Source organism: Equus quagga, chromosome 2, assembly GCF_021613505.1.
Source record: "Equus quagga isolate Etosha38 chromosome 2, UCLA_HA_Equagga_1.0, whole genome shotgun sequence".
Lineage (NCBI taxonomy): Eukaryota > Metazoa > Chordata > Mammalia > Perissodactyla > Equidae > Equus > Equus quagga.
The window spans coordinates 61,248,131-61,274,360 of NC_060268.1; the positions used below are offsets into that span (position 1 = coordinate 61,248,131).

Sequence of the window (26,230 nt, forward strand, 5' to 3'; positions counted from 1 at the left end):
CCTGGAGGCGCTGGCCGGGCGACGATGGGGGGCGGGGAGGCCTAGGGGGGAGTAACTGTCAAATCTCCCCGCTTGGCGCCATTATTTAAATAGTACGTGGCTGTCTCGCAGCTGTACGTGCCCGGGGCGGGGCTCCGAGCGCCCGGAACGGGGCGGAGGCCGGGGGCGGGCCGAGGAGGCGGAGGGGCGAGAGGGGACGGGCCGGGGCGGGGCCAGGCTGGCTAGAGGGGCGGGTCTAGCGGCGGCCCCCGGCGAGGTTCACTGCGCTTGCGCTGACAGACGCAAGATGGCGGACAGTGCGGAACTAAAGGTAAAGCGCAGCTCGAATTCACTTCTAATATTCGGCCGCGGAGACGGCGCCGCTGGCGCCGGGGGGGATGGGTCCGACCCTGGGGGGCCGCTCGGGCCTGACTCCATCCGGGCCTGGAGTTGTGGGGAGGAGCGGCGCGCCCGGCCCCAGCTGAGGGGGCCCGGCAGCGGCGGGCCGCGGGCCCCGGGTGCCTCGGGGGCGCTGACGGGTCGTCCCCGGCGTGTTATTGTTGTGGGCGCCTCTGGCGGGGGTGGCGGGGGAAGAGATCGCGAGTCGGGAGGTGGGGGCCGCGGCCGTCCCGGGGGCCCGGCTTCCTCACCTTCCAGGCAGCCTCCCCGCCCCCATGGGGAGCGGGGGCTGGGGCAGGGTGTTCGTGTCGGGGGGATTGGGAAAGCTCCCCGCCGCCGCTTCCTCTTCCTCCTCTGCGGTCCCGGGCTCCTGTCAGGCGCTCTGCTCAGACCCCCGGGAACTTGGCTCCGGCCGCCCCGCCCCTCCGCGGCTCGCTGCCGCCCCCGCCCCGGACTCGGCTCTCCCCGGCTGCCCGCTGTCAGGAGGCGCCTGGGGTGCCCCGCTTGTGCGCAGCGCGATCCCGGGGCGGTGGCGTGGGGATGTGGGGAGAAGCTCTGGGAAAGTTTAGTGAGCCTCGGGCCGGCGTTCGGGTTCGGCGGAGGGGTGGCGGGGGAGTCTGCCTGGGCGGGACGTTACTCTTTCTGATTCTGGGTAACCGGGGGGAGAAACCCCCTGGAAGGGTGTGTATTTGGAAGCCGTGTGTATTTGGAAGCCGTGGTGGGTGGTGGGCAGCAGCTACCTCTCCCCTCTTCTCCTTCTCTTCCTTTGGCTGTCGTGGAGGGTGAGAGGAGCCTTTGGGGGTCTCTGCACACACCATGATGGCGATGCTATAGCTGATGGAGGTGAATGGTTCGTGTTTATATCCCCCCGTTGCCTTTTGTTTGTAGGGACATCTTGCTGGCCATGTTGATTTGAACGAAATTCTCCCCTCATCCTACTTCAACCCCCAATAAATAGAACGTTCCTCCGTTCCTCTCAACTGTACCAATTACTCACGCCTCGCGAAATTGGATGAAAGGGTGCCCCCTTTTCCCCGCTTTTCCTCCCACCCCAATCTTCTTTACCTGATGATGGCTTCTTTACCGAAGCAGATATACCACTACACAAGCAGGGGAGGGGGGTGGAACCCTTATGATTGGATTGTGACAAATGGGGCTCCGCTTGAATAATTTTGGTTTAGTAGCAAGCAGTTTTTAACTAACGCGTATTATTTCGAGGCTGTGAACGCGATATTCCCTTCTCCGTGGCTTCCTGTGTGTGATCCAAGCAGCTGGTTATGTCTTGACCCAGAGAACTGACATCTCTGTCACAGTGGAGATTGGGATATGCAGGTGTAAATCTTTGGAGGAGGGTCCTCTTTTTATAATTAATAAAAATTGTTTAAATTTTTTTCTCCGTTATAAGGAAGCGACAACTTCTAGAATAACCAAATGTCAGGTTTGTTTCTGGAGAGTTTTTCTGTGGAAAGCATCGCTGAAAGATGGTTTTCCCCAGTAATTTTGCAGTGTTAACATTCCAAAATTCGCATATTAAGGCACTGGCTTTGAGTGTCGTTCTTTTAAAATTTATGGCTAATTACAAATTAATTAAAGGAAGAGCACATTTAGGATGGTTGCTTCTTTTTTTTCCAGTTTCAAACTATTGACTGAAATGAAAAAGCCTCAAGAGTTTTAGTATTCGGAGATAATTAACTCTTGAAGTAAAAAAGTGCACAACTTTAAGATAAATGTTTTCTATAGTTTTATTCTTAAAATGTAGTCACTATGTTGCTGTAAGCTTTGCCTTCTAATATTTATGTTGTTTGGTATCCTTTTGAATGATAGCTAATCAGTTCTGTTATACATGGACCACAGAGTACAGCTGAAAAGCTTGTGCTGGCTATGTTGTCACTCTTGATGCTGTCCAAAGAAACTGGTATGGAAAGCACATGCTGGGAGATTTCCTCCTTTGTTCTTTCTCATTTTAAGAAAGTGCCTTCAGGGGTAGATCAGGTCCCTGGTGTGAGTCTTGTTAGGTAAAGTTTCTCTTTACAAAAATGAGCCTGTATCAGATAAACGCTAAGCACTTGGGAGAAACATTATTTTTCTAAAATTGGTCTCCTTTTTTGCTCTCTTCCAAAATCTACTTGAGTTTTTCCAGAGGAGTTGTTTTCTACTTTTACCTTCCTGTTGTACATTTTTTTCAAATTCTACTAACTGTTTTGACATGCTGGTTTGTCATTGTGTGCGCCCAATACTATGAGGAGCTGTGATAAATTGCTTAGCTGGTGTTAGCTGTGTTGAAGTTTTGTTAATACTTGATTGTGATTAGATTTGCTGTTCTGTTTTTTGGAGGGGGGAGATGATCTTAGGAAGGCCAACCTAAGTTATTTGAGAATGTATATATATAATTTTCTGTGCAGTAAGCTTTGGAAGATACTCCTTTTGGAAATTATGTTTTCTGATGGCTTTTTCTTTGTGGTTTTTGGAGGTAAGTAGCATTTATTCCTAATAATGTAGAAAAAGTCAGAATAAGAATTAAGATAAACCCAGATTTTTCAAGATTTTAGGTGAAAATACAGTACTTGCAATGAGTTTCCAACTGTGAGGTTTTGAGTAAATAGTGACTTTTTGTTACCTTCATTCACAACCCACATTTCATTTTGCTGTGGATTGTATTCATAATTATTTTCCTCATGGCCCATTTTAGTAAGTCCTTTTAAATCTATGACAAATCTGCAAAGATCAGATGGGAAAAATGGATAGATCTGTATCCCCTGTAGGAATAGTGCAAGCTGCAACACTTAAAGATACTGCCAATAAAAATTAGATTGTGAGTCATACATATCAAAAAGAGTTCTCTGCACACATCTGTTTAGGAAAGGTTTAATTTTTCATTAAGGGAATACCCATAAATGACATTTGGAAGAATATAGAGGGCCAGCTTTTTGTTATCTTTAGGAATTTAAAAGCAGGAGGGCGTGATGGCCAGATGATCTTGGAAGTTAATAATCTGACAGCTTCATGTAGCTCCTCTTAAAGTACTTTTTAAAGCAAATGTTTTTTGCATTAAAACTCAAAGCAAGTTATATTGCCACTTTAACTCATAGGAGGAAGAGTGGGAAGGAAGTAGTTCTTCATTTTAGTGAAGTAAATAATGGATTTCCATGGGAAGAGAAACCATTTAAAAGTATAGTTTTAAAAGTATCTATAAGCATGTCAGTAAATTGTCCTATTCTGCCTCTTTTTTTTCAAGAAATAGCCACTTAATTTTGATCTTTGTGGTGTAGTTGTCTGCTTTTATTTCAGATAGAAGCAAGTAAATCTGACAATTTATTCATGAATTTGATTCGAATCTCCATAACTTGGTTTTTTCAAGTGCCACATTTAGATGGCTTGTGTTTTAAGTCACCATTTTTATCAACAGTGTTTAAAACAATTTATAGAGTACTCCGTTTTTAAGCATTTCATATAATTGTTTTGAAATGCCGCCTTTTCCTCCGCCGTTTTCTCTTGGGTGCTTGTATTGTCTTTCTCTTCAAAGAGTCTCCTGTAATCCCAGTTGATTGCAGTAGTGCTTAGTGGTGAGTCCACAGCTGATTAACCTCGGGTTTCTCCTGGTGAACTCCGTCAATATGCTGCTCCCGGGTTCTTGCTGAGACTTTTGAGTTCAGTGTAATTTGTACCCTTTCTTGCTGGTAACTAGGGATCAGAAAATAAAATGGCTCATGGTTGTAGGGGAACTGGGAAGTAATATCTAAGTTTCTGAAAAACTCAGTGTTTATGATGAATGTAGCGTTTTAAAACAAACAAAACTGGTTCATTACTTCATAGAATTGATTGAAGTGTTTTCTGAAGTATTCTGCTCTGGCATTAAGCACTATTTTTTTTTTAATATTTGAATAATATCTTACTTATATGGTACTTTACAGTTCATAATGTATCACATTATCTTATTTGATCTTTCCAGCAGTTCTTTGAGGTAGAAAAGGCAGGTAATATCTTCCTTTTATCCATAAAGTGAGCCCAAAAAGGGTAAGTGACTTGTCCAAGGTCATGCAAATAAAAGTGGCAGGAACTTAACCCTAGGTCTTGTGCTTTCACACACTGCACTGTAGGCTGCTCTGAAGGCACCCTGTCAGTCCTGGAGCCCTCTAGGGTGCCTTGCTCACAAAGAAGTCTAGTTATGTTGTTGCTAATACTTTCCCTCTTGCTCTATGCCAGGGTATTTTTGGGCTTTTTGCAAGGAAGATTTTGGAGTTTGTTAGTTGGAATCATAGAAATTAATTCAGGCAGATGCCGTTTTACTTGGGAAAGTTTCAGAGAATACTGAAAAGTAAACAGAAAAATAAACAACACCTGTAATCCCAGCGCTTAGAAATCTCATGGTTAACATCTGGTTATCTATCCTTTTAGACTTTCTCTCTGTGAGCATCACAAAAAGAGATCATACTACTCTTTATATGTAATCTGCTATTTTCATGGCTGACTTTCCAGGTTAGTAAATATAAGTGATGATCATTTGAGGGTAATATTGTGTTTTATTCAGCTAGTCTCTTGTCGTTGAAGAATTAGATTATTTCCACTTTTTTGCTATTTTAAACAGTTTCTTGCCAAGCAGCCTGATACAAAAGTTTGCAAATATTTTATTCTAACTAAATATATTGGTGTGACAGAACTTTTTTTGTGCTTTAGGGAGCACTGCAAATGATATTTTGATTAGATGAAGTGTTGTGAGCGAAATAAGTAAATTCTTTATTTGTTCATTGTCTATACCTTTATGGTTTCATTTTCTATAAACCTGTGAGATAAGATTATTAAATTATGGCAGAGATAGATTTTGTAATAGGTAAGTAAACATTGCTTCTGAATCAGAACATTTGATAAAGTATGAAACAGATTATGGATTAGCATGTATAATTTATATCGAGTATGTCTGATTTTGGAAATTATAACACAGTAATCAAATATTGCAAGTTTGAGTTCCTGTTTTTTTTTTTTAAAGATTTTATTTTTTTCCTTTTTCTCCCCAAAGCCCAAAGCCCCCCGGTACATAGCTGTACATTCTTCGCTGTGGGTCCCTCCAGTTGTGGCATGTGGGACGCTGCCCCAGCGTGGCTCGACAAGCAGTGTCATGTCCGCGCCCAGGACTCGAACCAACGAAACACTGGGCCGTCTGCAGCGGAGCTCACGAACCCAACCACTCGGCCACGGGGCCAGCCCCTGAGTTCATCTGTTTTTAATTGGCGTTCAGGGGCCGGCCCTGTGGCCGAGTGGTTAAGTTCGAGTGCTCCCCTTTGGCGGTCCAGGGTTACACTGGTTCGGATCCTGGGCGCAGACATGGCACTGCTCATTATGCCGTGCTGAGGCTGTATCCCTCGTGCCACAACTAGAAGGACCCACAACTAAAATACGCAACTATGTACTGGGGGGCTTTGGGGAGAAGAAGGAAAAATAAAAAATAAAATATTTTTAAAAAAAGCAGTGATGAACGTTAATATAAAGAAAGTGGATATGAGAATTTGCCTTACTCATATTTTTAATCTCAATGCGAAGTGTTGCCACAGTATTTATTAGATTGGTAGGTAACTTTTCTAGGAGGCTGATATAGAAAGGAGGTTACATAGGCAATGAAAACATTTTTCTATTTTAAGAAGGAAGCTGTATGGGTTAAAAATTAATAAATGCAAATGTGAATTAAGGATATTATTTGTGCAGCATCTGAAAAGTAGAAGGAATAGTTGCATTGTGGAAGGAATAGTTGATAGAATTAAGGCCGTGAAATTGATCATGCTCTAAATTTGATATGTTCAGTTTGGTCCTCACCTAAACATGCATTTATATAACAAATTTTATCATTAGGATTTTTTTTGAAATAGGGGATAGAGAAATTTTAAAGTATTTAGCTGTCCTTTACTATCAATTTCAGAAGTATCACTAATTGCCGTGCAATTTTCCTACTCTCACTACAAAACTACACTTTCTCTTCCATGTTAAAAATCATGGAACTCTTACTGCTTTTGATTCCCTCTCCTCTTCGTTTCAGTGGTGTCGCTTGAAAAGATGACTCCCCAAACCCCTCTTCTCCTCAGAATTTTCTGGTAAACCTTCTTTCTTTGCATGAACTTCTAAAATTCATCAAAATGACCAAAACCACCTTTTTTTCTTTTCTGCTTCACCTTAGATCAAGCAAACAAAGCAAACATAAACCTTTTGAACATTAACTAGTAACTTTGAAATATCAATAACTCTCACAGGACTGTTGCAAATGTTCCTATTTTTTTAAAAGCTTCATCTCTTCCTTACTTTTCCTGCTATTCTTCTCTGCTTTCAATTTCCCCCCTTTGGTTGCCAGGTTCATTTTCCTAAAACATTCTTTTCATCCTGTTACTCCAATGGCTTTCCATCAAAAACAGGATAAAGTCTTAGCACTCAGTTTGGTATTCAAGATTTTCTATAGTCTGACCCCAGTCTACTTTGTGTATGTTCTGTCTCCTCCACTATATGTATAGCAAAAGCCCTTAACTAAAGCCAGTGCTTTTAGTTTGCTTCTTTGTATTTACTAGTGTTCTGCTTTGTACACCACTCCATTCTCCCCCATCCCTACCCTGTGGACACAGTAGGTGCGTAAGATATACTTGTCAAATGAACAAATTATGTTCAGGATTTGTTTGTCTTAGTGAGAGGCAGATGCACATGTCTATATAACAGTCTAAATTGTAAATGTTCTGAGATAAGTTCATATCTTCACACTTTTTTTCATGGCTGCTTCTTAGATAAACTTGAATAACATTAAATCCAGAATAATTCATGAAGGACTGTTTTAGGTTTACCTTTTGCATTTTTTTAAGTTATATAGGTAATAAATGAATACATTTCTCATTGTAATGATATAGCGGTAAGAGTAAAATTTTAAAGGCCTTTATAATCTTCACCCTCTTCCACTAGGCAGCCACTTTGGTATCTGTTCTTTGTTTGGTGGGGAGAGCATAACAGCTTTATTGAGATATAATTCACATTCCATTCATTTAAAGTGCATAATGAAATGGTTTTTAATTATTCACAAAGTTGCACAACCATTACCACAACTAATTTTAGAATTTTTCTTACCCCAAAAAGAAATCCTGCACCCTTCAGCTTTCACCCCCTTTGCCCATAGCTCGCCTCACCCTCAAGCAACCGTTAATCTATTTGCTGTCTCTGTAGATTTGCCTACTTTGGACATTTCATATAAATGGAATCATATAATATGTAGCCTTGTGTGTCTGACCTATTCATTTTTATTTTTGTGGGTATTATGTATGTCTGTATAATATTTGTGATTTTTTGTATGTATATGTTTAGATTCAGAACACACTGGGTACATAGAAGGAACTCAATAAATATTTATTAAATGAATGTACATGTGCATAAATATATTTTCTAAAAAACATAAATGGGATCATACTATACATAGTATTCTTTGACTTGCTTTTTTCACTTACTATATATTGAAGATGTTTCCATGACGTGTCCCAAAATGAGATGGTCTCATTCTAACAGTGCACATATCTCATATGTATGTTTGTAGAGGTTTACCTCTTGAATTTATCAATGTATATATCTAAAAGTTCTTAACAACTTGTTCTGATGATTTTATACTGTTGTTTTTTTTTAAAAAAAAATCGTCACATTTAGTGTAACCACTATAGTATTAATATTGGAGTTTCACTTGAAAATAGGAATGAAAACGGTAACAGGTAAGGGTTGTTTGGCTTGAGGAAAAATGGAATGTCGGCTCTTTGTAGGGTTCTAGCGGTGCACAGCCAAAGCAATTCATTTTGTATTTGGGTTTCTGAATGTGAGCAAGACTGTTTTTAGCTTCATGGCATGGTGCTTAAAATAGAATTTAACATGCTATCTTGTGCTTTATGGTGAATTTTGAGACTTTTTTCTTGCAGTCGTGTAGGTCTAATCTTAAAAAAAGAGCTGAAAGACTTAAGGATAAATATTTTTCTCATATGTTAAAATCATCATTCTGGTCTAGGGGCTTCTGTAAGTTACCCAAGAAAGGGAATATAGAGGCACCTGGCTCAGAGCCTATCCTTTGATAGGTACTTGGTAATTATTTGTCATTTATTCAAGAAGTGTCTGTCACATTCTGTCCTTCATTATATGTTTTGAGTTTCGACTCTGTGTGAGGTACCAGGCTGTCAGTGGTTTGAGTATATCATCATGTGTGTGTGTGTATTTATTTAAATACTCTTGTTATAATGGAATACTTACTAAAATATTATCTTTTTCTTAATCATACAGGTAATGTATCAGCTATTACAGTGGTTCTCAAAGTCTGTTTTCCAGACCTCTGGTGGTTCTCCAGACTCTTTCTGGGGTGGGGTTGGGGGGGCATCCTCCAGGTCAAAACTGTTTTCCTAATAATAGTAAGGCATTATTTGCTGTATTGACATTTGCAAAATCAGTGGTGGGTAAAATTGCTGGTGTCCTATTATGAATTAAGGCAGTGGTACTAAACTGTACTAGCTTAGACCATCATTATGCCCTTTGAATTAAAAAATAAATGTCAGTTATGTGTAATGTCCTTGATGAAGCAATAAACATTATTTATTTTATTATGTCTCGATGTCTGAGTACATTTTAAAATATATTTTTTATGATGAAATGGAAAGTACCTCTAAAGCACTTTTACGGAATACCAAATCGGATGGTTAACTCAAGGGAAAGAACTTGTGCAGTTTGAGTTGCGTGCTGGACTAGCTGCTTTTTTAATAGAATACTGTTTTTATTTGAAAGAGTGGCTGACGAAGTATGGTTATAAAGACTTGGGTGGTCGGCAGACATTTTCTCAAAACTAAACCAGGTGAGGCTGTCACTGCAAGGAAAACCACTGACAATATTTGTTGCTAATGATAAAATTCAATCTTTCAAGTAAAAATAGAATTTTGGAACATGTGCATTTGCCACTGTGAGCTTGACAGCTTCCCAGTATTTGGCTTTTTTTAATAAGATTAGTGGTAGTATTAACCAGATTCCGTATTGCAACAGCCTTTAAGAAATTGCCACATGTTGAGTTTTGGTGAAGGATCAAAGCATATCTACAGTTATCTGAAAAGGCTGTTGAACTACTCCATCTTTGTCCAACTACATATCTGTGTGAGGCTGAATTTTCTTCATACACTTCAATCAAAACAACCTAATGCAGCAGAGAGTGCAAAAGCAAATATGAGAATCAGGCTGTCTATATAAGCCAGATGTTAAAGACATTTGCAAAAATGTAAAACAATAACAGTCTTCTCACTAATATTTTTTTGTTTTGGAATATAGTTTTTAAAATTTAATACATGATTTTATGTTAACAAGTAATGGTTTATTATTTTTAAATGATAGTGTACCTTTCAAGAATTTCTCAGTTTTAATTTTTTTTTATTGAGTTAATGATAGGTTGCAATCTTGTGTGATTTCAGTTGTACATTAATGTTTGTCATTCGTGTTGTAGGTGCACCATTTCACCCTTTGGGCCCAGCCCCCACCCCACCTTTCCCCCGGTAGCCACTAATCTGTTCTCTTTGTCCACATTTTTAAATTCCTCATATGAGTGGAGTCATACAGAGATTATCCTTCTCTAACTGGCTTATTTCACTTAACATAATTCCCTCAAAGTCCATCCATGTTGTTGCAAATGGGATGATTTTGTTCTGTTTTGCAGCTGAGTAGTATTCCATTGTATATATATACCACAACTTCTTTATCCATTCATCTGTTGATGGGCACTTAGGTTGCTTTCGTGTCTCGGCTATTGTATATAATGCTGCAATGAACATTGGGGTGCATAGGACTTTTGGAATTGCTGACTTCAAGCTCTTAGGATAGATACCCAGTAGTGGAATGGCTGGATCGTATGGTAGTTCTATTTTTAATTTTTTGAGGAATCTCCATACTGTTTTCCATAGTGGCTGCACTAGTTTGCATTCCCACCAGCAGTGTGTGAGGGTTCCATTCTCTCCGCAACCTCTCCAACATTTGTTACTATTAGATTTAGATATTTTTGTCATTCTAATGGGTGTAAGGTGATAGCTTAGTGTAGTTTTGATTTGCATTTCCCTGATGATCAGCGATGATGAGCATCTTTTCATGTGCCTGTTGGCCATCCGTATATCTTCTTTGGAGAAATGTCTGTTCATGTCTCCAGCCCATTTTTTGATCGGGTTGTTTGATTTTTTGTTGTTGAGTTGTGAGAGTTCTTTATATATTATGGATATTAAGCCTTTGTCAGATATATGACTTGCAAGTATTTTTTCCCAGTTAGTGGGTTGTTTTTTTGTTTCAATCCTGTTTTCATTTGCCTTGAAGAAGCTCTTTAGTCTGATGAAGTCCCATTTGTTTATTCTTTCTTTTGTTTCCCTTCTCTGAGAAGGCATGGTGTCCGAAAAGGTCCTTTTACTGCTGATGTCAAAGAGTGTACTGCCTACGTTTTCTTCTAGAAGGCTTATGGTTTCAGGTCTCAACCTTTAGGTCTTTGATCCATTTTGAGTTTATTTTGGTGAATGGTGAAAAAGAATGGTCAATTTTCATTCTTTTACATATGGCTTTCCAGTTTTCCCAGCACCATTTGTTGAGAAGACTTTCTTTTCTCCATTGTATGCCCTCAGCTCCTTTGTGGAAGATAAGCTGTCCATAGATGTGCGTCAGTTTTAATTTCTAATACAATAAATATGGATAGATTTAATCAACAAAGTTTTTTTGGGTCCTCCCTTTTCAAGACTATAGAGGAGTACAGAGAACAAAAACTTTTGAGAACCTGAACACTCGTTTTGTATAAGATTCACAATACAGGAGTCTGTAGTTTAAAATGTGAATATCCCCTTCACCCTCTCACTCATGGCATTTTTTATAATTTAAAAGAAAAAATAGTTTGCTTATAGTTAATACTTATCCTCTTACAAGGCAGATTTGCTAAGCAGAAGTTGATTTATAGTATCCTGCATCTCCTTAGTGAAAATGCTAAGCACATTGAATGAATGTGTCCAAGTTCAGTACTTTAAATCAGTAGTAGTGTGGGAATTGTATAATTTTTTGTTTTCTGAAGCTTATGTCTCAACCCTTGATTGCCTTTTTTTTCTCTAGTAGGGGATGGAATAGCTTGGATAAATGAAAAATCCGTACAGATGTCCCCTAACCTAATTTTAGCCCATAATTTCCTCTTCAGTAGATCTTATTAGCTTTTACCAAATACCTGAAGTGATTGATTTGCATTCAACCTATTTTGTTTTCTTCCTTTCACTCTTGTGAGATTAAAGTGGGACCTAGAGATTATAAGATCTAAATGCTTTTCAGTTTCTCTTCTTTCTTTAGAGTTGTATTTGAAAAACTTCAGCCTCTGTGTTTTTTAAGTATCTTTCCCCAGGTTGTCAAAGTAGGACTGTGTATTAATTGTGTATGGTATTATATAGGGAAAAGAACATGTATTTTAGGATTGCCATTGGTTTTCACTCCTGAATTTGGATAGTAATCCCAAGAATAGTTCAGACTAATGGGAAGGATGAACAGTTAAAATTAATAACCCTTAATTCTAGACCGTTTTTAAAAAGTTCTTGATATATGTGGCAACTGTTTTAAAAAGTTTTTCCAAGTGGCAACCCAGCTATGCTCAATGGAAGGGATATTAGATAAGGCTTGTTTGTAATTAGCAGTATTTGCATATAAACATAATGTGCTGTAACTACTGAATAGTTTGTTTTGTTGAGTAGGTTAAACTTTGCTACTTAGAGGTTGGTCGATAATTATTTACAACACATTTTCTTGTAGGTAAACATTTCATACTGTGCTGAGTTGTTCGTTTTTTGGAGTCTGCTGATCCTAACAGGTGATTCTGTTGAATGTGGAGGGTGATACTGAGCATTGTGTTTTGCAAACAGATTTTGGTTTTATTTGTAGCTTTAGTAAAAGTGGCCCATTTTTTGTTGTTCAAACATCTGTCATCCTAACCGCATAATCCATTTGAAGTAATGGGGTCTGAAGGTGACGTGTGTTTGTGTGTGTAGAGAGGGGTGGTGTGATGAGAATGTTGTGAATGCTATTGGAATTCAAAGGTTTTGTCATCCTCCATTGAAGATAATTCTACAAATAAAGTTAATCAAGGAAAAAGGTGATACTGATGTAGTGCAGATAGTTAAGTTCTTATTAATTAGCTATGGGTTTATGGTATTTGAAGAAGTAAATAATACCTTATGAATACAAAAATAACTTTTTCATTTGATTTAAAAATTACTTGATCCTTTAGAATTTTGCCTTTTAGAGTCTTGGCTCGTTAAAAACATGGTATTGAAGAAAACTTGTTTTACTTCCTATATAGTAGGCCTTTTCATGCACTTGTCTATTCAGTAAATATTTGAGTATATACTCTGTGCCTGGTACTGTGCTAGTCATGAGTATACAAAGATAATTAAAACGTAATTCCTGACAGAAGGGAATTCAGTCTGATGGAGAGATGGGCACATACTATCTTCTTAATTATCTTCTTTAGATCAATAATAGAGGCATGCGTGATTGATCTGTACTTTTTTACTTAACTTTGAATCCTTACATTCCTGAATTATTATATTTAAGAAAATTAACTGTTTCTCCTCAGCTTTCACATATGAATGCTTCAAGTTGATTTAAAAAAAAACAACCTAGTTACCGTAACTTATTCTTTTGAAAAATCTATATAAAGTCTTGTTCTGGGATTCCTGTGTCTCTCCCAGCCAGCTACCTGCCCCCTGCCCACCCTCCTTCCTCCCCATGGTTTTAAAAAAGAATCATTTTCTGGTTAGTTATTTTGCCAAGCTAAATTAAAGTAACCAAATTCTATTAGGAGCAAAAGGAGTTTAAATAAAGTTAACATTGAACTTTAGTAATAATCTTAGTGTTAAATCTTTGACAGATCTTAGCTTTTCAGAGAATTTTCTCTAACGGCTAGTTTAGCTCTTGAATAAAACTCCAGACAGTTGGAGGTGTGGAATATATTTTGAACAGTTAAGTTAAACATTTTCTCTTCTAAACACTTACCTTTGTAACATAAACTAAAGATGATTTGCACATGGTACAGAGTACAGAGTGACATTTCAATTCTTGAACCCTTACATGGCACCTGTCTGGAGATTTTAGGATCTTTGTTCCTGGTGTGCTCAAACTTGATGAGGAAATGCCCTGGTGTGGCTATTTTTCAGTTACTGTCCTAAGGTATTTGGTGGCCCAGTCTGGAAACACATGTCCTTTATTTCTAGGAAATTTTCTTGTATTAATTCTTTAGTAATTGTCTCCTTTTCATTTTCTCTATTTTCTCTTGTCAGAGGACTGGACTTCTGCCTTTACTTTTTTTTTTTTCTTTTAATTAGTCGATTATTGTCTTTTGCTCTTTGTGCTTGTGAATTAATTTTTCCTTTTTTCTTCTTTTGTCTTCCTGTAAACTGTCATTTTCTTTCCTTTGAGGGAGGGAATATGGTAGATGTTTGTGTATGGTCAGTTCATATTTAACTGGTGGACATTGTAAACTTTCTGTGAAGCTCATAATACAAACTATTAGTATATGGTAACCATTCTTAAATAGTGTGCCAATGTTGAATTAAGATTTATATTGAGTAATAATAGAAATTGTGCTCTTGTCTGAGAGAAAGCTAGGTTGCTTTAAAAAAATAAATGTATATACAAATTAATATGTATAACTTTGTAGAAGAATGTATAACCCATTTGTAGAAGACTAGGAAAACAAACATCAAACTTAATAGAGTATGGCGAAACGTTGAGGCCTTCTTTTGTGTACCCTCATTCTGTCTCCTCCCCACTTCCTCCCAGGTAATTTGTATTAATAGTTTACTTTTAAAATCAAAACTGGTAGTGAAGTATTAGTTTTGTATATTATTTACTTGTAAGGTTTTTAAGCCCTTGCTTCTAATTAAACTAGTTATATCATAGTCTTACAAATTTTCAAATTTGGTAGCATTCTTTGAAGAGGAGGATTCCAGAGGTGGAGAGACAAGTTTTGGAGACCTCATTTTGAAAATATGTATAACTGGCAAAAATACATGCCCATAGAATCTAGCAATTATGCCTAATGATGTTTAGGGAGGAAGAAGAGACTTAAGTTAATTGCCACAGTGACCCACACTTGGTTAAGTCTTGAAAAGTGCTTAGTTTACATGTCTCCATGCTGTAATCCATGAAGAAGATAAATCAGTTATGAGAAAAGTTTGGCTTTTTGGTGGAAGCATAAACCATTAAAGTCCGTTATACTTTATATATTTTTGTTCATTATTTTGTTTAATACATTTAAAAAAGTTTTATGTGAAATAAAGATAGTTATTCCTTTAATGGGCTGTAGATATTTTGTGCTAAATCTTGAAAACAAATAAACACTCTCCCCTCCCCCTTCCTGTTGCCTGTTTCAAGTTTAGCCTTTCATATTGCAGTTTCTTTTTTTTTTTTTTTTTTGAGGAAGATTAGCCCTGAGCTAACTACTGCCAGACCTCCTCTTTTTTGCTGAGGAAGCCTGACCCTGAGCTAACATCTTTGCCCATCTTCCTCTACTTTATATGTGGGACACCTACTACAGCATGGCTTTTTGCCAAGCAGTGCCCTGTCCGCACCCGGGATCCGAACTGGTGAACCCCGGGCTGCCGAGAAGCGGAACGTGCGCACTTAACCGCTGCGCCACTGGGCCGGCCCCTCATGTTGCAGTTTCTTAAAGCAAGATTCTTATTCATTCTGTCAGTAAAAACGAGTGCTGATTTGTGTGTGTCAGATGTTGTGTTAGATACTGAATAGTCAGATGGGAATGAAATAGATCAAGTCTTTGCCCTTGTGAAACTTGCATTCTAGTGTTCCGGTAAGTACATGAAAAATAGTTTGGTCCTCTTCCATCTTTCTGTATCTGAAGATTTATAAAGAGCACATGTTTTTATAATTAGCAAAACATGCTGTTTTTTAATTTTGGAAGTTTTTGAGTATCAAATAACAATGTTGAATGCATTGTTAAGGAAAGTTGAGGGTTATTTGTTTTGTGTCTGCTTCTTAAAGGTAGTTTTTGGAGGAAGGAGATGTGGAAGGAGCAAGGAAGAGATATGAAGTAATTATTGTGGGAAGTTTGATTGCTGGCTTACTGGAAAATTTAGTAGGATGCCTGTGCCCATTGAGGTTGACGATTATGGATGTATAGTAACATCTGTTTGCCTGCGTGAATGCATTCTTCTGTCTGCCTGAGATGGAAAGTTGGAACCAGTTGAGTGTGCCAGGCATAGAGGGGGAAGGGAATTTTGCAAAGGAATATTTAGTGATGTACCATGGAATCTTACTAAAGTGGACCTGAAGGGGTCTGATGGATAGAGAGGGATAGCATCAGTGAATTGGAGATTTTTGTGAAGTTGAATTGTTGGAATGGAGATACTTAAGCAAGTCAGAATAGGAAGTGGTAGTTGGAGAACGGAGTGTTTGGATTAGTGATTTTGGAGGTGGTACAGGTTCTGATGGAGAGTTCTAAGGTGTAGCCACGGGAGTGAGTGGCTGAGGGTGGAGAGTAATGATGAAGAGTTAAGAAATACAGCCTGGGGTTTTGGGTTGGAGCCTGGATAATTGAGGCAGGTGCTGAAACCTTCGGTGAATGACAGGGATGTTCCAAAACGGCACCGTCCAGTACTATAGCCACTAGTCATATGTGGCTATTGAGCATTTGAAAGCTGGCTAGTCTGAATTGAGATGTGGTATAAGTGTAAAATATACACTGGATTTCGAAGGCATAGTGTGAAGAAAAGAATGGAAAATATCTCATTAATAGTTGTTTTATATTGATTACACGTTGGAATGACACTATTTTGGATATCTTGGATTAAGCAATATGTATTATTAATTTTATGTTTCTTTTTACTTTTTTAAATGTGCTAGTAGAAAATTTAAATTACATGTTTGGCTTGCATTTGCAGTTTACCTTATATTTCTTTTGAGCAGTGATTTTCTAGAAATATTATCACCAAAAGTACTGTGAGGATTAGGAGGGAAGACATCTGTAGGGATGTATTGAACCCAGTAGAAGAATCTTTTGGGAGAGCAAATGGAATTTTCTTAGATTTATTTTTGTTGAGTTCTCTGGTGCTTTCTCTTCTGCTGTTTTTCATGCTTAGAATTCCCTTCTGTCCAGCCCCTCCGCTCCCACCTCCGTTCCCTTTGCCCCACAGCTAGCCTCAAGAAGTTTGTCTCATTCTTGTGGGGGAAAGAAATGTCTAGAACAACTATAGTTACCATGTAACCATGTAAATAGTTAACAGTATATTCATAAGAGGAAGAAGTCACTTCTGGCTAAGCTTATTTCTAACTGGGCCTTAAAAGAGAAAACTTCTGATAGTTGGTGATTACAGGGAGGTTATTTCAAGCAGAGGGAGCAGCATGAACAAAGGTAATGAGGAGAGGAAACGTTAAGGTATGTTTATGGAACACCCAGTAGATCTGTGTGTGGAGATATATATAAGAGAGCAATGCAAATTCTGGGAAATTGGAGACAGATTGTTATCAGAACTTTTCACATTGAAATTATGAGCATCTGAAGCTCTACTAAGTTCTATAAAGGAAAAGGACAGAATTCTATAAGCACATGTAACAAGGAGACCTGACCTAGTTTCGGTGTTCAAGAAAGGCTTCTCTATTTCTGAACCATCTGAACTGCAAACTTCCTCCATATCCAGGTCTTGCCAAGTCTTTCTGAATGATATGCCTTCTTTCCTTCCCATCTACTCATTATTTCAGACTCTCATAGTTTCATATTGGTATTAATCAACGACCTCTAAATTAGGTCTCATATCTTAATTTCCCTTTTCAATTTATTTACTCTTCAGTCAGATTGACTTTTTGATTATATGTCAATCTCTTCCCGGCTGCTACATTTCCTGCAATTTGAAAAGCTTATATACCTTCCCATTCTTTATAGGATTAGGAACAAAATTCTTTAACTTAGCTGTCCAAACTAATTTATTATTTGGGTACCAGTAACATGCTGAGTAGGCACTGAGCAGAATTATATAATGTCTTTATTTGTGGGAGGTAATATGTATAATTGCTAATAGGTTTGCACTACCAATATGGTTCATAATGATTAAGACAAATGCCAGACCATCGCTACTTTTATTCATTGGCAATGAACAAGACACAGTCTGTATAGACAGAGCTTATAGTTTGGTAGAGACTAGACAAGTAAACAGGGCCTCTCTACATATAGCATAAGGGCTGTATTGGGTTAAACTGGGGAGCACATAAGAGGGTAAATTTATTAATGTTGTGGGTGGCCTGAGGAAAGTTTCCCCAAAGGTGATGACATCTATGAGACCTGAATGAATTGGGGTTAGCTAGAAAAAGGTTTGGATGGTAGAGGGAGAAGAGTTACTTGCTGAAAGAACAGCATGTATATAAAAGTCCTGGAGGATGGAGAGCTGGTTAAGGGAATTAATAGCGGTGGCTGAGACTTGATCATGAAGTATATCTTAGGCCATGCTAAGAAGCTTGGCCTTTATCCTGAGTGGAGTTGCTAACCATTGAAAGGTTTAAGCAGGAGAGTGACATGCTTAGACTTATATTTTAGAAAGAGAATGACTTGGAGGGGGTAATGTTGGAGATAGAACAATTGAGTCTCTTGCAGACATCTAGGAAGAGATCATAGTAGTCTGTATTAAAGTGTTAAGAGGGACTTAGACATTTTAAGGGGTAGGATTGACATGGTAAATAGACTTGAGTGAAGGAAAAGGTGGCATTGAAGTTTCTGGATGGACATCTGGTTAGGAGGATGGAAGATTTGAGAGAAATTTGATATGTTAGGTTTGGACATGTTGAGTTGAGTACTTCTGGGACATAGAGGTGTTTGCCAGAAGTGGATTTATAATTCAGGAGACAAAGGCTAGACTGGAAATAAAGATTTGGGAATTATTAACTTAGAGATGGCGTTTTGAAGTCATGAGTTGGATGAGGTCACCCAGGAAGACTGGGCTGAGTGAAAATAGAGTCAAGAATTCTGAGGAACTCTCACAATTAAGGCCTGGAATAATTTTTTTAAAATATCTTTTATAAAACTTTAAATATCTTCTGTGGACTGCTATAATGTTTTTAAAAGTTTTCCTTTCCTTAAAGTTAGATATGATGGACTCTTGTAAAAATTATGCAATTACAGATATCTTTCACCCTCTAAATCTGTTTGGTTCAGGTGTTCAGTTAGTGAGAATTCAGTGGTCCAGAGTATTTTGAAAATATACGTAAGATTTCTAGCAGAGAATTCCTTCGGAAGTTTGAGAAAAGGGTTCGAGATTCAGCATCATCTACATACGTTTTAACTGCATGCAGTAACATGGCTGTGTTAATTTGACATTTGGTAAAGGTAGTTCGTATGTCTTATAATGTGTGCTCAGTTTTAGAGTATTAATTCTAGGGTGACCATATAATTTATCGTCCAAACGGGGACATGTTTAAGAGTGGAGGGGATTTTTAACAATTTTGCTAAAGCAACAGACATAAAATGAAACTCCTGGAAAGCTTGAAGATCTTGTAATTTTTCCAAGAATTCTTCCTTTGTGAAGTGCTAAGAAATGAGATGATAATAGATTAAACAATAATAATAATAAAGAAGGGTTTTGTGGCCAAGTAAATTTGCAAAATAGATGCACAGTTAACATATTTCTTTCTGCTGGACTTATTTGGAGCATCAGTATGTTAATATGATTTGAGAAGGAGGGCATGGTGGGGAATTATAGTATCTTGAATTTCCTGAACATGTTTTGTTGCAGAACCCTATTTCTCTGAATGTCTATTAACACTATGAAAAGATACTTAATTTTGGAAAATGCTGATGTAGAATAGCCTATTGTTTAGATTAGAGCTCTTTAATGTGAAGTCCAGTCAGATTGCTTATTAGTTATAAATTTTATTTTGGGATTTTGATTGGTGATGTCCACACAGCTAACTGTATTAAAATAAGTAAATTTTTGGCCGACCCCTGGCCTAGTGGTTAAGTTCAGTGCACTCCACGTCAGCAGCCCAGGTTTGGTTCCAGGCATGGTTCCCTACACCACTGGTCAGCGACCATGCTGTGGCAGCAGCCCACATACAAACTTGAGGAAGTTTGGCACAGATGTTAGCTCAGGGTGAATCTTCCTCAGCAGAAAAAGAGTACAATTTTGAGGTTTAATAAAATAGACCCTCGGGGCTGGCCCTGTGGCCAAGTGGTTAAGTTCGTGTGCTCCACTTCAGTGGCCCAGGGTTTCACTAGTTCAGATCCTGGCCACCGACATGGCACTGCTCATCAAGCCATGCTGAGGTGGCATCCTACATAGCACAACCGGAGGGACCTACAACTAGAATATACACCTATGTACTGAGGGGCTTTGGGGAGAAAGAAGAAGAAAAAAAAGATTGGTGGCAGATGTTAGCTCAGGTGCCAATCTTAAAAAAAAAAAAATAGAGCCTCAATTACATTTTCCTGAAAAATACTGCAGTTTTGTTGTTAGGAGAACTTTGAGGATTGAATACCAGTTTATTGAACAGATTTTTAAAAAGCCTTTTCCATGTTATTTCTTCCAAACTAAGCAATATGCCTGCATTTGTTTCTTCCTTTTTATCATTTTAGACTTAGGATGCACTGATAGGCATTGTTTCTCCTCTGTCACAGAATCTGTGATTTTGCTCCTCAAATGGAAATTATGCCTTCTAGACTTAGGAAATAAAGAATTGAACTTCTACTTTTAAGAATGTTGGTTGCTTTGAGCATTTGGAGAAATGCTCTGGAATTTGATTATTTATATGTTTAGGGAATGGCGTTAAGACTGAGTTTCTGCTTACTTTTCTTTAGATTGATTATCATAAAGCTCATACTTGATTTCATTTTCTAATGGCAACAAAAGCTAAAATACTTTCTTAGCATAACCATAGTACATTTATTTTTCTTTTCTTGGCTAGTTTATAAATTGTCCTTTAGATATAACAGTTAAACATTTTTCCCCTATTTTTGTACTTTAAAAAAATTTACTCCTTCCTTGTCAGTAGGTTTAGCATTGCTTGTTTTTTTTAAAGATTTTTTTTTCCTTTTTCTCCCCAAAGCCCCCCAGTACGTAGTTGTATATTCTTCGTTGTGGGTCCTTCTAGTTGTGGCATGTGGGACGCTGCCTCAGCGTGGTTTGATGAGCAGAGCCATGTCTGTGCTCAGGATTCGAACCAATGAAACACTGGGCCACTTGCAGCAGAGCGCGCAAACTTAACCACTTGGCCACGGGGCCAGCCCCAGCATCGCTTGTTTTTTGTTGTTAAAATTCTGGATATGTTAAACTGGATGCTGTTAGGGTGTTTAGCATCAGAGGTTTGTGAGTAGCTTATCTTCCCTCTCCTCTACATATTTCAGGAAGAGTGTGTAGTGTTTTCATGGTCGTCATCTTGAGATGTATTTTTGTGTTCATTAATAGGATTTCTCAGAAGAGAGTATGAGCATTTACTTAAACTTGATTTCACTACTATAAAAACTTTGCATGTAAATATTAATTGTAATGATCTGTGTAAGTTTTGCAATAGGTTAGCAATTTTACTTTATGTAGAATAAAGTATGTTTTGTTGGGAAGTTGTTTTTCTTATCTATAACTAGTAGAATAATCAGGTGAAAGTATTCTATTCTGTGTAGAAAAGGAAGAAGTGTTATCATTAATAGGTTTTTCTTGGGATTTAAAAGAATATTTAGGCAAGCTGTCATTGCAAGACTTGAACAACTATTCCTGCAGTCTGGTTTTTTTTTTGTTTTTTGTTTTTTGTTTTTAATATTTCTCTGTAGTTTGTAAGGAATCATTCCCAGGGCTTTTAGAAAATTTGTGTACATCTTTTTCTAAGTTTGTTTTTCCCTGAAAAACAAGTCTATAAATCAAGACTGAAATGTAATGGCTTTTGTTATTTTTCTTGTGCACCCTGTACAGTGTTTATTGACCCATTGTCTTAAGATTGGGGCATCCTGGGGAAAATATTCATCTGAATTCTAAGTAGTTGAACAGTCTTATAGGTAACCTTAAATTTTAGTGTTATCTGGAGGGAAATCTCTTACCATGTGCCACAGGGCTCTATTATCTTGACCCTGTTATATCCCAAGTTTTAAGGCTGATTTGTATGAATGGTTAAGAAGCAAAACTCAGATTTTGTAGATGGCACAGAACTGGAAAGAATACGCGAAATGACAGAATCAAAGGGAGTTAGTTCATCATCATTATCTCTCAGGAACTTACTAGGTGTCATGTACTATACTTAGCATAGGTGATATGGAGATAAGTGCTTGTCCTTGAAAAACTCAAAGTCTAGGAGAGGACATAGACTAGAAAGTCAATGATTTACAACACCGTGTGATAAGTGCTACAACAGAGGGTGTAGGCTGCAGTTCTCCAAAAGAGTTTTGAAAGGCTGGAATGATGAACTGAGGAAAAAAATGAAGTTTAACAGCACTAAATGTAAAGTTCTACTTTTAAATAGAAAAAAATTATATTAGAAGATGAGGGGGTTTAACCTAATAATAATTCATGTGAAAAAAATCAAATGTTTTAGTTAATTTTAAGCTTAATATGAGCTACAACACGATGTGAATGCAACTCCCCCTTCCTGCTGAAACAAAACCATAACACATACCACATCCTTCCCCTTGCCCAAATAAAACAAACCAGTCAGCCTAAAATGTGAAGGCCTTGTTAAGTTACATTGTTAGAAATGCTGGGTTCATATTGAGAGGTAGTAATACTGCTGTATTCAAGATTAGTCAAACCTTTATCTGGATTATTTCATTCACTCTGAGTACAATGGACTGCAGAATGCTCAGGAAACAATGATCAGGCTGGAAAGGGGTCTAGAAACCAAACCAGTTGAAGGCAGAGAGCCTTCATTTTATGAATAGACTTGGCACACCAGTAGGACAAAATTTAGAACCATTGGGTGGAAGTTAAAGGAGAATTTTGATTCATAGAGCTTTTCAGTAATGTAGGCCGCTTTAAGATTAGGTTATGAACTCTTTTCTGGGGAGGAGGGAGGGGGGTGTGAGGAAGATTGGCCCTGAGCCAACATCTGTTGCCAGTCTTCCTCTTTTTTCTCCCTAAAGCCCCAGTACATAGTTGTATATCCTAGTTGTAAGTCCTTCTAGTTCTTCTGTGTGGGACACTGCCACAGCATGGCTTGATGAGCAGTGTGTAGGTCCATGCCCAGGATCCGATGAACCCCGGACTGCCAAAGAAGAGCACACAAACTTAACCACTACACCACTGGGCCGACCCCCAGGTTATGGACACTTAGGAGTGTTTTCAGCAGAGGCTGAATCCATCAGCAGAGATCATCAATTAAGGAGGTTACAGTAAAACTTCATACATTAGATGGAGAGTTGGACAGGAAGGTTTCTAAAGTTTTAGTTTATGTTATATCCTATGATTCTACTATTTCCAAAAACATCATTTTCAAGTTATCTAATAGTGTGTGTCATCGTCAGTACTCTGCCATTGTGTAGTCTTTGGCATTTGACTTTTGAGTCTGAGCACCATTACTTCCCAGCTCTGTAACCTTGAGTAGATTACACGTATTACTCTGAAATAGTTCTCTTGATACTTTTCTTCTAGGGCTCTCCTTATCTCTTTTCTGGGACCCACATTGAAGGATATGATTTAAAGACTTTGTTTAGTTATAGAATGCATTTTGTTTTTCACTTTTTGTTTTGTTAATACTTGTCTTTTCCTCCTTTTAGGCTTCTTAACTTTCTCTCAGATAGAGTATACTGTTATATTGCTTCTTGTCTTGTCTGAAACTTAAATTAGATGAGATGGTATCTCCAATTGCAAATGCAGTGTTTTGTTTATTTTTGGTTGGGGCTGGTGTTGGGAAAGAATACTCAGTCTTTTATGATTTGATAGAATTAAAATTTCTTAAAGCCCTGCTTATTATTTTTAAATTCTATATTTTATTTGACAATATAATGATGATTGTTCTCATGATCATGTATAGTATGAATTTTTTAAAGACTCACCTCTAGCTAGAATATTGAATGCAACCTACAGGTTTTGTTTTTGTTTGCGGTATTTCTTGGTCCTGTTTCCTTTATTTTGACTGTCACAGTTCCTTCTTACCTCATATGTAGATAAATAATTGTTGCTTGTTGCCATATCTTTTAGCTTATCTTATTTCTTAGTCTTTTCTTGTTTCGTCCATTCCATGGGTGACTGCTTGAATAGTCTTAAACACTATTTTTATCTCATTTTTACTGCCCCTAAACAGGCATTTATTTCACCACTTGTTCACTCTGTATAGTCTAAATTCCATAACAGTCATTTAGTGCCCCCTGTCCCAGTGTAACACATAGTCTGCCCTGGCTGAGATTTTTGGTAAGACCCTTGTATTGGTTAGTAATTATAAGCTTTAGGCTCTGGAGTCAGGTCAGGTTTGAGCCCAGTCTCCATCACTTATTTACTCTTTGAACTCAGGTTTAGCATCAGTTTTCTTATCCATACAATAGGAATAATGGTCTCTCTCTTGGGTTCATGTGAGGGTTAAATAAAATAATTGTTTACTATAATTAGTATGTAATTGGCATATTGTAAGCATTTAACATATATTAGATTTTTCACTATTATTACTCTATCAACCCATGTAAAAGACAGTTAAAATTTTGATTGAAAACATTGCTGAAATAGAAAGATTTCACTGACTATATGGATTGTTTGTGTTTCCTTAACTATGGAAAAGTAGAAGAATGAGAAGATTTCATTTAGTCGAGTTACATAGCATCATAGAATTTTGAATTTTTAAGAAACCTGTGAGAACTTCTAGTTAATCTCACATTTTTTGAAGTGAGAAAATAGACCCTGAAAGATTGTGATTTAGTAAATTGGGGATCAAGTCAGTACTAAAATACCCCTTCTGTATATACTAGTACCATATTATATTGTATGTGTACGTAGCACCTAGTAGGTGTTCAGTAACTTTTGAGAATTGAATTAATATGGTGATTATGTGTGTCTGTCTCTGAAGACTAGCTTATCTCTATATGTTCATTGTTTGTTCCTATATTCCCTCTTTCTGCATACTCATTTTGGGACTGTACATTGATCCATAAAGTATTTATTGAACACCTGTGTGCAGAGCAACTTTTTACTTAAATAAAAATTATATTTTCCTATCCTTGCATAAGAAGTTTAGTAATGTGTTAGAATTTTAGACTCTGAATTTTTAAATTAAATTAAACTTTGTTCTTTTGGGTTTTTTTTTTTTACTCAGGAATATTCACCTTGAGCTAACATCTGTTGCCAATCCTCCTCTTTTTGCTTGAGGAAGATAGGCCCTGAGCTAACATCTCTGCCAGTTTTCCTCTATTTTGTATGTGGGTTGCCGCCACAGCATGGTCTGCCATGGGGAACCAAACCTGGGCTGCTGAAGCAGAGCATGCCGAACTTAACCACTAGGCCATGGGGCCAGCCCCTAAACTTTGATTTTACTAGAAAAAAGTATTTCATCCAAATTTTAAAATGTTCTGAGTTGGGTTTATTTTTAGTAGTCAAGTTATCATCTAGAAGGAGCTGTTCTGAGTTGGGTTTATTTTTAGTAGTCAAGTTATCATCTAGAAGGAGCTGTTTGAAGGATATATGCATATGTTTCATGAAATGTGATAGTACATAAAGGGGGATGATGTTTAAATTATCTATCAAAAATTGAAGCCATGGTATACCATTTCAACAGAGTGTTAGGTTTATACTTTGCTTAAAAGAGAATGGGATGTCCATATTTTGTCATTATGTGAGTGCTCAGTGTAGCTTGTGTCATAAGATAGGGACCAGGAGAGGAGGAATTTGATCAACTAGAGGAGTGGGCACTACAGTTCATTTTTCAGTTATCTTATATTGAGAAATAAATAAAAGCTGAGAAATTGGGTGGAACAAGCTTAGGGAGAAGTATGTAACCACCCTGATTTGCTGCTTTAGTAGAAACTGTCTAACTAGGTTTTCTGGTCGAACTGGGCAGTGTTGACAAATTGCTAATCTAGCAGCTACTTATTAACTATTTCAAACGGAGAGGATTAGAAATGATCCAGAAGTCAGTTCCATTGAATGAAGAATCTGACTTTGAAAATAATGAATAAAATATTTTTGTTGTACTGTACAGGCTTTAATGTATGCGATTATAGAAGTTTTGACGACTGCTTTTGTGGGTAGAAAGCAAAAGTATAAAAGAAATATTATGGCATTGTTAAATGCCTATTTTGTCTATCTTCAGAGTTCATTTTGGTTTAGAGTTGGTTATAAATTGATACTAGATAAAGATTCCTAATATAGAGTCTGCTTTATGACTAATCTTCTAAACTACTGCAGTGGGATATATGAACGAGAGTAATTATGTTGTTCAACAGGAAGTACTGAGTTCTTATTCACAATTTAAATATGACCTTTAATAATGTAAGGTCATAGCTAATGAGACAATAAAACTGGCACTTTTTATTTAATTGCAAAAAGCACTCTGCCTACAATACCTATTGATATTGCTTGAATATTCTCTTGTATTTATCTTTCTCAGAATATAGTCCCTCCCTCTGTAGTTGGAATAGTGTTCACACACACACACACATATACATACACGTTTGTGAAATTTTACATATCTGAAAAGGAAATTAAATTGAAATGTCTTCTTATTGAATGATGAAGACCACCCCCAATTTCCTCTCTCCCAATTTCCCTACTCTGCCCTGAGAACACTGGAAGCCAATTTTGTACTGCCAAAGCAGATAAGAGGATTCCTCTCTGTCAAAAGTGATTAGATAAAAGGAATCTTCAAAATACCTAGGTTCCTGCCTGATCATCCTAGAATGAGGAGCCCTAGTCTACTC

General features: G+C 37.7%; 1 protein-coding gene across 2 annotated transcripts in view; it reads left to right on the forward strand.

The window, feature by feature from the left end:
* The first annotated feature begins 261 nt into the window (after positions 1-261).
* PIAS1 (protein inhibitor of activated STAT 1) overlaps positions 262-26,230 on the forward strand; it is a 112,671-nt gene continuing 86,702 nt past the window's right edge. For both annotated transcript variants that reach the window (XM_046653708.1, XM_046653709.1), the window contains exon 1: positions 262-310. In XM_046653708.1, the coding sequence (XP_046509664.1) occupies positions 287-310 (24 nt within the window). In that variant the 5' untranslated portion in view covers positions 262-286. The remainder of the gene's footprint in view (positions 311-26,230) is intronic.